Source organism: Tachysurus fulvidraco, chromosome 12 (assembly GCF_022655615.1).
Source record: "Tachysurus fulvidraco isolate hzauxx_2018 chromosome 12, HZAU_PFXX_2.0, whole genome shotgun sequence".
In the NCBI taxonomy this organism is placed as follows: domain Eukaryota; kingdom Metazoa; phylum Chordata; class Actinopteri; order Siluriformes; family Bagridae; genus Tachysurus; species Tachysurus fulvidraco.
Window position 1 is genome coordinate 154,547 of NC_062529.1, and position 9,328 is coordinate 163,874.

At 44.5% G+C, this 9,328-nt stretch overlaps 2 protein-coding genes across 3 annotated transcripts in view; one reads left to right on the top strand and one right to left on the bottom strand.

Moving 5' to 3' along the window:
- The first annotated feature begins 781 nt into the window (after positions 1 to 781).
- sccpdha.1 (saccharopine dehydrogenase a, tandem duplicate 1) lies at positions 782 to 6,861 on the top strand. 2 transcript variants are annotated; one of them, XM_027139812.2, is made up of 13 exons: positions 782 to 797; positions 1,510 to 1,755; positions 3,692 to 3,804; positions 3,938 to 4,018; positions 4,194 to 4,323; positions 4,469 to 4,518; positions 4,620 to 4,750; positions 4,843 to 4,960; positions 5,038 to 5,157; positions 5,300 to 5,356; positions 5,711 to 5,822; positions 6,031 to 6,112; positions 6,351 to 6,861. In XM_027139812.2, the coding sequence occupies exons 2-13, from the start codon at positions 1,539 to 1,541 to the stop codon at positions 6,439 to 6,441; spliced, it is 1,302 nt and encodes a 433-aa protein (XP_026995613.2). In that variant the 5' UTR covers positions 782 to 797; positions 1,510 to 1,538; the 3' UTR covers positions 6,442 to 6,861. The 2 variants fall into 2 exon arrangements, with proteins under 2 accessions (XP_026995613.2, XP_026995612.2); XM_027139811.2 differs by lacking the exon at positions 782 to 797 and having other exon boundaries at positions 1,419 to 1,755.
- Positions 6,646 to 9,328, bottom strand: part of kif28 (kinesin family member 28) — a 14,847-nt gene continuing 12,164 nt past the window's right edge. The window contains exons 17-23 of the mRNA XM_047821511.1: positions 9,177 to 9,328; positions 8,934 to 9,068; positions 8,604 to 8,770; positions 8,387 to 8,481; positions 8,109 to 8,250; positions 7,840 to 7,979; positions 6,646 to 7,643 (exon numbers count right to left, since the gene is read on the bottom strand). The exon at positions 9,177 to 9,328 is cut by the window's right edge and continues 108 nt beyond it. Coding sequence (XP_047677467.1) covers positions 7,485 to 7,643; positions 7,840 to 7,979; positions 8,109 to 8,250; positions 8,387 to 8,481; positions 8,604 to 8,770; positions 8,934 to 9,068; positions 9,177 to 9,328 — 990 coding nt within the window. The 3' untranslated portion in view covers positions 6,646 to 7,484. The remainder of the gene's footprint in view (positions 7,644 to 7,839; positions 7,980 to 8,108; positions 8,251 to 8,386; positions 8,482 to 8,603; positions 8,771 to 8,933; positions 9,069 to 9,176) is intronic.

Sequence of the window (9,328 nt, forward strand, 5' to 3'; positions counted from 1 at the left end):
TAAGCTGGTTTGAATCTTATCTTTCCGATCGAAAGCAGTTCATTAATCTGGGTGGTTGCATGTCTGATATTGATGTTGTGAAATCTGGTGTTCCTCAAGGATCAATTTTGGGACCTTTACTTTTTAGCATTTACATTTACATACATTTATTAACTTTTAAGATCACTTGGTCTAAACTTTCACTTTTATGCAGATGACACTCGGGTTTGTGTACATTCAAAACCTGATGTTAATGTGGCTGTGTCTCTTCTCTCTGTCTGAACAGAGACAAGACGGAGGTAATGCTCATTGGTTCACCCTACCAGTTACGTAAGGCTGGGTCTTTAAGTGTGGATGGCTCTACACTAGCATTCCAAACAGAATTAAAACATTTAGAGGTGATATTTGATGCAGTTAACATTTGTTCCCCATGTTAGAACACTGTAAAGACATCATTCTTTCATTTAAAAAACTACCAAATTGTGTCCTATGCTGTCACTCCCGGTGGCTGTAAAGTTAATTGATTGATATTGATTTGTATTGATTATTGTAATGTTTTGTCGGGGTCTCAAACTACCCTAAATAAATTACAGCCACCCGAATCCTGACTGGAACCAGGACAAGGGGTCACATCACTCCAGTCGGAGTCCTTATTACCTGTGTGAGCTCTCTGCTCTTCGGAAACTGGCCTTTTAATCGTCCCACATCAGAACCAGAATCAGAATCAGAGTTGACACACACAAGGAATTTGGTTCCAGCAGTTCCTGTTTAATATCTCGGGGTAAAAGGGCATTTTGTTCTGTAGCCCCAAGACTCTGGTATTCCTGCCTTTCGGATTAAGCAGAATCTTAATCTTTAAATCTTCCTTAAAGTTTATTTCTTTAGGCTAGCTTTTAGTTAAAATTAATATTTTTAACTTACTTGTTTTGATAGTATGCTCTTATTTGGTGTGTTTTTATATCTTATTTATTTTAACATATTATTTGTATAATTGTATGTTTCATTTTTCTTCTGTGAAGCGCGTTGAGATGCTAATTTTAAACTTTTATTTTTATTTTAATTATTTAATTTAAAACTTTTACATTATTATTATTATTATTATTATTATTATTATTATTATTATTATTATTATTATTTTTATTACTTCTCATTTTAACATAACGTGTTAAAGGATGAATCCTAAGCTGTTTATTATCATTAATATTGCTCAATATTTTAATAATTTGTAAATTAAGTAAATAAAAAAATGAAGCTATTTGTTAAAAAGTTTTTGTGCTTTGTTTATACGGCGTTTTAAATTTCTACAAATGTAATCACTTTTATTCTGAAATTGACGCTTCCGGGTTGTTACACGTTGTTGGTGTCTTCTGTTTACAACAAAAGTCAGTTCAGCCTCTGTGTCTCTCTCTGTGTCTCTCTCTGTGTCTCTCTCTGTGTCTCTCTCTGTGTCTCTCTCTGTGTCTCTCTCTGTGTGTCTCTCTCTCTCTCTCTCTCTCTCTCTCTCTCACTCTCTCTCTCTCTCTCACTCAGTGTGTTACTCAGTGCCACTTTAATCCTCCATGATGGCGGGACGCGGCTCTTCCTCCTCCTCCTCTTCCTCCCCCAGGCCCTACCAGTTCATCGTGTTCGGGGCTTCAGGCTTCACGGGCCGCTTCGTGGTGCAGGAGGTGGCGCGGAGCAGCGCCGAGGCTCCGGGGGGGACACTGAGGTGGGCTGTAGCGGGGAGGAGCAGAGACAAGCTGCAGGACGTCTTACAGGACACCGCGGAGCAACTCGGTACGGTTCAGTTAGTAACTCTCAATATAACAGGGCTCATGTAGGTCATTAGGGATCTGTCTGTAGGTACAGATCTGTCTGTGTCTCTGTCTGTGTCTCTGTCTGTCGGTCTGTCTGTGTCTCTGTCTGTCGGTCTGTCTGTGTCTCTGTCTGTCGGTCTGTCTGTGTCTCTGTCTGTGTCTCTGTCTGTCGGTCTGTCTGTGTCTCTGTCTGTCGGTCTGTCTGTGTCTCTGTCTGTGTCTCTGTCTGTGTGTCTCTGTCTGTGTGTCTCTGTCTGTGTCTCTGTCTGTGTCTCTGTCTGTGTCTCTGTCTGTGTCTCTGTCTGTCAGTCTGTCTGTGTCTCTGTCTGTGTCTCTGTCTGTCGGTCTGTCTGTGTCTCTGTCTGTGTCTCTGTCTGTCGGTCTGTCTGTGTCTCTGTCTGTGTCTCTGTCTGTCGGTCTGTCTGTGTCTCTGTCTGTGTCTCTGTCTGTGTGTCTCTGTCTGTGTGTCTCTGTCTGTGTCTCTGTCTTTGTCTCTCTGTCTGTGTGTCTCTGTCTGTGTCTCTGTCTGTGTCTCTGTCTGTGTGTCTCTGTCTGTGTGTCTCTGTCTGTGTGTCTCTGTCTGTGTCTCTCTGTCTGTCGGTCTGTCTGTGTCTCTGTCTGTGTGTCTCTGTCTGTGTCTCTGTCTGTGTCTCTCTGTCTGTGTGTCTCTGTCTGTGTCTCTGTCTGTGTCTCTGTCTGTGTCTCTGTCTGTGTCTCTCTGTCTCTCTCAGGCCCACAGATCTACACACACCTGAGCAGGTAATAGCGGAAGTAGGAGGGATGTGAACTATAACGGTGTGTCTGTCCCTACATAGTGCACCATAGTGTGGAGGGAAACGTGGAGCTCTAAAGCCAGTAATGAGCAAAAAATCTCAGAAAAGTGATCAGAGTATAAATAAAAGTTCACATCTCCTGCTTTCACAAGTGCTTTACATAAGACTGCCCTGAGTAGTGCACATACACAGGGACGGAGACAGCGGAGACTAGAGCTTGTAGGATGTGATTTTTATGCCCTGAGTAATGGACATGTCTCAGATGTGAACACAATGTAATAATCCAACAAACGCGACCCATGACCCAGTGTAAAAGCAGCTCATGTTTATTTGCACAGTGAGTGTGTAAGAGCAGGAGAAACCTGGAGAAACTCCAGGTGGACCATCAGGAGATTGAAGGTGAACTCTGATCACATGTGTGCTGATAATCAGACATGTAATAAAGTGTGTGTTTGTGCATTGGGACACGTCACCAGCGGAGTGAACAGCAGGACCGGGGTTTATCACAGGGGATTAGTGTGATAAATAAAGGTCATGTGCTGGTGTGATGGGACTGTTCCACTGTTCCATCAGCTGTTCAGGATTAAAGAGAAACACCTTCAAAACATTGTGAACGTCACCACAAGGGGAAAACATTACAGGTGTGTGGGTGGGGGGAGGTGGGGGGTGCAGTGTGTGTGGTATATCCTGCACTCTTGTACTGTTTTTTAATGCACTAAATCATTTACATAACTGATACTAAGTAGTGTGTTTGCATGTGTGTGAGTGTGTGCGCGTGTGTGTGTGAGTGCGTGTGTGAGTGTGTGCGTGTCTGTGAGAGTGCGCGTGTGTGAGTGCGCGCGTGTGTGTAGTGTGTTTTATGCCATTAAATCATTTACATAACTGATACTGAGTAGTGTGTTTGCATGTGTGTGTGTGTGTGTGTGTGTGTGTGTGTGTGTGTGTGTGTGTGTGTGTGCGTGTGTGTGTGTGTGTGTGTGTGTGTGTGTGTGTGAGTGCGTGTGTGAGTGTGTGCGTGTCTGTGAGAGTGCGCGCGTGTGTGTAGTGTGTTTTATGCCATTAAATCATTTACATAACTGATACTGAGTAGTGTGTTTGCATGTGTGTGTGTGTGTGTGTGTGTGTGTGTGTGTGTGTGTGCAGGGAAACCAGAGCTGCAGTCGGAGGTGGAGATCATTGTGGCTGATGTGTCAGAGCCGGACTCATTAGCTGCTATGTGTAAACTGGGGCATGTTATCCTCAACTGTGTTGGGCCGGTACATTAAACACACACACACACACACACACACACACACACACATTCTCTCTGTTGTATTAACACAGCACCGATTCCAACATTAAAAAAACTTTGAATGTTTTAAACAAAATTTGTGTGTGTGTGGGGTACAGTATAGGTTCTATGGTGAGCCAGTGGTGAAGGCGTGTGTGGAGAACGGAGCTCACTGTGTGGATATCAGTGGAGAACCTCAGGTACGTCCACACACACACACACACACACACACACGTATATACCATTAATCCTATCATTCATTTGTAATATATGTATTATATATTAATTCATACAGCAAATCTGAAGTGTGTGTGTGTGCGCGCGTGTGTTTTTGTGTGCGTGCATGTGTGTGTGTGTGTGTGTGTGTGTGTGTAGTTTTTAGAGAGTATGCAGCTGAATTATGACGCCCAGGCGGCGAGTGGAGGTGTGTATATCGTGGGGAGCTGCGGCTTTGACTCCATTCCTGCAGATTTGGGTGTGATTTACACACGTGAGCAGTTTAAAGGTAAAGACTCAGGTGTTTAATCCTGGTGTTTGTTATTAACTGTTAATTCATTAGTATTGAGTCAGAGTAAGATTTCACTTACATCAGAAAACATATATTGTTCTATAGTAAGTGTGTGTGTGTGTGTGTGTGTGTGTGTGTGTAGGCACTATGACGGCTGTGGAGAGTTTTCTGACAGCAAGCTCTGGACCTGAGGTATTTATCTTTATTATAGTGTGTTATTTTACACACTGGTGTGTGTCCCAGTCCTCACATGGTGTGTGTGTGTGTGTGTGTGTCTCATCTCCTTCCCTCAGGGAGCATGTATCCATGATGGGACCTGGCAGTCGGCCGTGTACGGGATGGCGGATGGTGACAAACTGAAGAGCTTGAGGAAGAAATTCAACCACAAACTGCTACCTGTGGTCGGGGCCAAGGTTAAACGAAGGTAAAATAATTCGGCATTCACACACACACACAATTAACAGTTAATACATACACACTGCTAATGTGTGTGTGTGTGTGTATGTGTGTGTGTAGGAGCGCTCTGTTCTACAGTAATGAGATACAGCAGTACACGATTCCCTTCATGGGCTCTGATCCTTCTGTGGTGAAGAGAACTCAGCGCTTCCTGTTTGAGGAACATCAACAAACTCCGGTTAGTCTCATACACACACACACACACACACACACACACACACGGTTCTGTTCTGATTTCTGCTGGTCTGTCCTCAGGTTCAGTATGGAGCATACGTAGGAGTTGGTGGAATGTCCTCGGTTATTAAACTGCTCTTCGCCGGGTTCCTCTTCTTCTTACTCGTGAAGTTCAGCTTTGGCAGAAAGCTTCTGATTAAAGTACGGCTGATTTGTTGTCATTATTCCTGCACAGTGTGGCTGCGCTTCACTCTGTGGTGTTTGCTATTTTTCCTGCAGTCTTTTAAAGGAATTCATCATTTGTGAAAGAAAATGTCAGAAATTTCTGTTCCATTGTCTGCAGTTTCCAGAGTTTTTCTCCTTCGGCTATTTCTCCAAAGCAGGACCGACTCGGAAGCAGGTGAGATCCGGTCCAGAAATCAGAGCAGTTCACCTCTAACCCTGTACAGGATAGTCTCAAACCTCTGGGACACGTTCATCAGTCAGGGAACAGTGTGACCGTGCTAGAAAGAGAACCTACTGTAATATATCATTAGTACTGACTCTACTGACTCTACTGCCTCTTTTCACACCACAGACTTCTGAGTGATGTTTTATTATTCTGTTAACAAAACACAGAACTCATTAATCACAGACCATTTAGCACGGTGTTATTGACCCCAGTTTCACTGGCATTTAATAAAAAATAAATATAGTTTTATTTGATGTGTGTGTGTGTATGTGTGTGTGTGTGTGTGTGTGTATGTGTGTGTAGATGGAGGGATCATCATTTCAGTTTGCGTTCTTTGGTGAAGGTTACACTGAGGGTCAGGATCCATCTCAGGGGAAACCCGACAGTAAAATCCGCACACTAGTCCAGGGACCAGGTAGGTTTTTAAAAAACATCATTATTTTGATCTCAGCTCTTTAAGAACAGAAGAATCAGTGATCCAGTTAAAGGGAAGCGTTTATAGTCACATATACAACTGTATTTACTGTAATGTCATGTGGCAGCACCGAGAGTGTGTGTTCAATACAATATCACATGCTGTAGTGTTTAAGAGATTAATGTGTGTGTGTGTGTGTGTGTTACAGAGCCGGGTTACGTTGCGACCCCGATCGCCATGGTGCAAGCAGCTCTCACCATCCTCACTGAACCTGAAGCCCTGCCCAAGAAGTTAGTCACCTTTTATTAATGACTAGGGACACACACACACACACACACACACACACACACACACACACCTTAGTGTGGTATAAAGTGAGTTCTAAATGACTGTATAAACACCTTCATAAGAGAAATCAGAGGAGAGTGACAACTGGTTCAAGCTGCAGAAAGGATATAGTGAATAATTTATTAATCAGTGGTGTGTGTGTGTGTGTGTGTGTGTGTGTGTGTGTGTGTGTGTGTACAGAGGTGGTGTATATACTCCTGGAGCTGCCTTTGCTAAGACCTCCATCATCAAACGTCTGGATGAACACGGCATCCGTTTCTCAGTGCTGTGAAGAAGAGGAGCGACGTTTAATGCAGCACATCTTCAGCACTTCATATCACACACTACTTTAATTAGCACTTAGCATTAAGGCTTACATGCAGGATTAAATTCATATAAAATGGTGTAATGAGACCTCACTGATGTAGAGCACCACCTTCACACTAAAGAGGAAGTGATGTGCAATCAAACAGTACCTAGCCTGAGCTAGCATTACCTAGCCTGAGCTAGCATTACCTAGCATTACTTAGCCTGAGCTAGCCTCTGAGCTAGCAGTACCTAGCCTGAGCTAGCAGTACCTAGCCTCTGAGCTAGCTACACACTTAGCATGTCTTTATTCTGCTCAGTTCTCACACACATTCCTGAATTTAAATGTATGTTGTTTGCTTTTCTCTGTAATTTTCTGCACTAATGGATTAAAGGGTTCAGCTTGTGAAGAGTGATTTATTTACATTTTTAATAATATTCTGTGAGAACATTTACACACAGTTACTGTGACTGTAATCAGGGGCACTGATTGGTCCATCACACACTCCTGTCTCAGTAAGGTGTAGCTGAGGAGCTTTGTGACCAGGTAGGAGAACATAAACCCAGGTAGGAGAACACAAACCCAGGTAGGAGAACAAACCCAGGTAGGAGAACAAACCCAGGTAGGAGAACACGAACCCAGGTAGGAGAACATAAACCCAGGTAGGAGAACATAAACCCAGGTAGGAGAACAAACCCAGGTAGGAGAACACAAACCCAGGTAGGAGAACATAAACCCAGGTAGGAGAACAAACCCAGGTAGGAGAACACGAACCCAGGTAGGAGAACATAAACCCAGGTAGGAGAACATAAACCCAGGTAGGAGAACACAAACCCAGGTAGGAGAACACAAACCCAGGTAGGAGAACACGAACCCAGGTAGGAGAACACAAACCCAGGTAGAACACAAACCCAGGTAGGAGAACAAACCCAGGTAGGAGAACATAAACCCAGGTAGGAGAACATAAACCCAGGTAGGAGAACATAAACCCAGGTAGAACATAAACCCACCTGTTCCACGTGTGCTGCTTAAGAGCAGGTTACAGATTTCTCTTTCTTCCTGCGAACTATTGCTGCCACGTCCTGCTTCAGTTTACACACACACTGCTCCACCTGCTCACTGATCTCCTTCAGCAGGTGTGTGTGTTCATCCACAAACAATCTCAGATCCTGCAGCTCTGCCTCCTCCTGACACACACACACACACACACACACACACACACACATTAATGACATAAAGTTCTGCAACACGTGACTATAAACTGTCAGAAATGTTTATACATATTGCTGTTGTGTAAAAAATGGAGCCTTTTATCAAGTGTGATGTGTGTTAACAAGACAGAGTTCAGACATTTTCCCTTCACTAAAGTTCTCGTGTACACACACTGGGTCTGTGTCTGCACACTCGCTGCAGTTGGGCTCTAACTGACGTCATGCTGTGATAAAACACTTTCAGCGCTCGAGCGAATTCAGCATCGCAGCTAGACTTCAGACTTCCTCTGCGTCCTCGAGTGCACATCGTACCTGCGATCAGGACACAGTGACGTCACAAACTTACCAAACTGAACAGCATTAAATGTGTGTGTGTGTGTGTGTGTGTGTGTGTGTGTGTGTGTGTGTGTGTGTGTGTGTGTGTGAGTGTGTACACATTACCATCTCTTGTGTAAGTACTGAGCTGTTCTCTCAATGTGTCATTCTCTTCTCTCAGTGCTGCATTGGTCTTCTTCAGCTGCTCCATATCCTCAAGAAGAGCTCGCAAACACACACACTGATCTGATACTGAGCTATCCACACTCTACACACACACACACACACACACACACACACACACACACACACACACACACACACACACACCTCATATCATTTAATCCTTTCTAGACTGTAAATAAAGGTAAAATGAACAAAAGTGAGTGTGTGTAAGAACATACATGAGTCCTAACTGTGTGCTCCGTGTCGATGAGGATGATGTTTTCTGGAGTTTTCCTCACACTGTGCAGACATGACGGCATGTCAGAACATCCCTCTACACACAGGAAGTAAATAAACATCAATTATGTCCTTAGTGTTGTAGTGTTAGGGAACAGAGCCTGTGTGTGTGTGTGTGTGTGTGTGTGTGTGTGTGTGTGTGTGTGTGTGTGTGTGTACCCTGTAGACCCCACAGCTGCAGTACCACAGCATTGTTCTGCAGGTAGGTGAGCAGTGTGTGTGACGTGTTCAGGGCCGAGAAGTGAACAGTGTGATCCAGCTGTGGGTTCACACACTGCCACACCGCCTGAGTGTACAGTGGCTCTCTGTAGTCAAACATCTGGAACCTGAACACACACATTTATATTTCAGAATCATTTAACACAGAATTAACAGCTGATTATGTTGATGTGGTAATGTGTTACATCTCAGCCCCAACACCCCCCCCCCCACACACACACACACACACATTGTAACACACTCTGACGACACTCTCTGACTGACACTTACCCGATCTGAATGCCACGGGTTCGTGCCTCTTTGACCCATCGCAGCCCACAGCACTGATCCAGGATCAGTCGGAAATCCAGTCGCTTCCCAAGCAGCTCTGTGGGGTCGATCAGGATATCGTCCTCTCCCAGGGGCCTGGACACACACACACACACACACACACACACACACACACCAGATACACACATTCAGAATGATGGTGAACAGGGGTGTACTACAGTAATAGTGCTGAATATTACCCACAATCCCTCGGGGCAGCAGGGTACTAGGTGTGCATGTAGAATGGCCTCCTCAGTACCCTCAGGTCCCACCACCTCCACCTGCTCATCCACAGCAATGCGGAATGCCAGTGGGTGAAGCCACAGGTGAGCACTGCCCAGGTGTAGAGGCTCCAC

Bases quoted from the DNA above. Each gene is read 5' to 3' on its own strand.
- sccpdha.1 (XM_027139812.2), top strand. From the start codon at position 1,539: ATGATGGCGGGACGCGGCTCTTCCTCCTCCTCCTCTTCCTCCCCCAGG. The intron at 4,019-4,193 runs GTACGTCCACAC...GTGTGTGTGTAG, and splicing joins ATATCAGTGGAGAACCTCAG to TTTTTAGAGAGTATGCAGCT. The intron at 4,519-4,619 runs GTATTTATCTTT...TCCTTCCCTCAG, and splicing joins CAGCAAGCTCTGGACCTGAG to GGAGCATGTATCCATGATGG.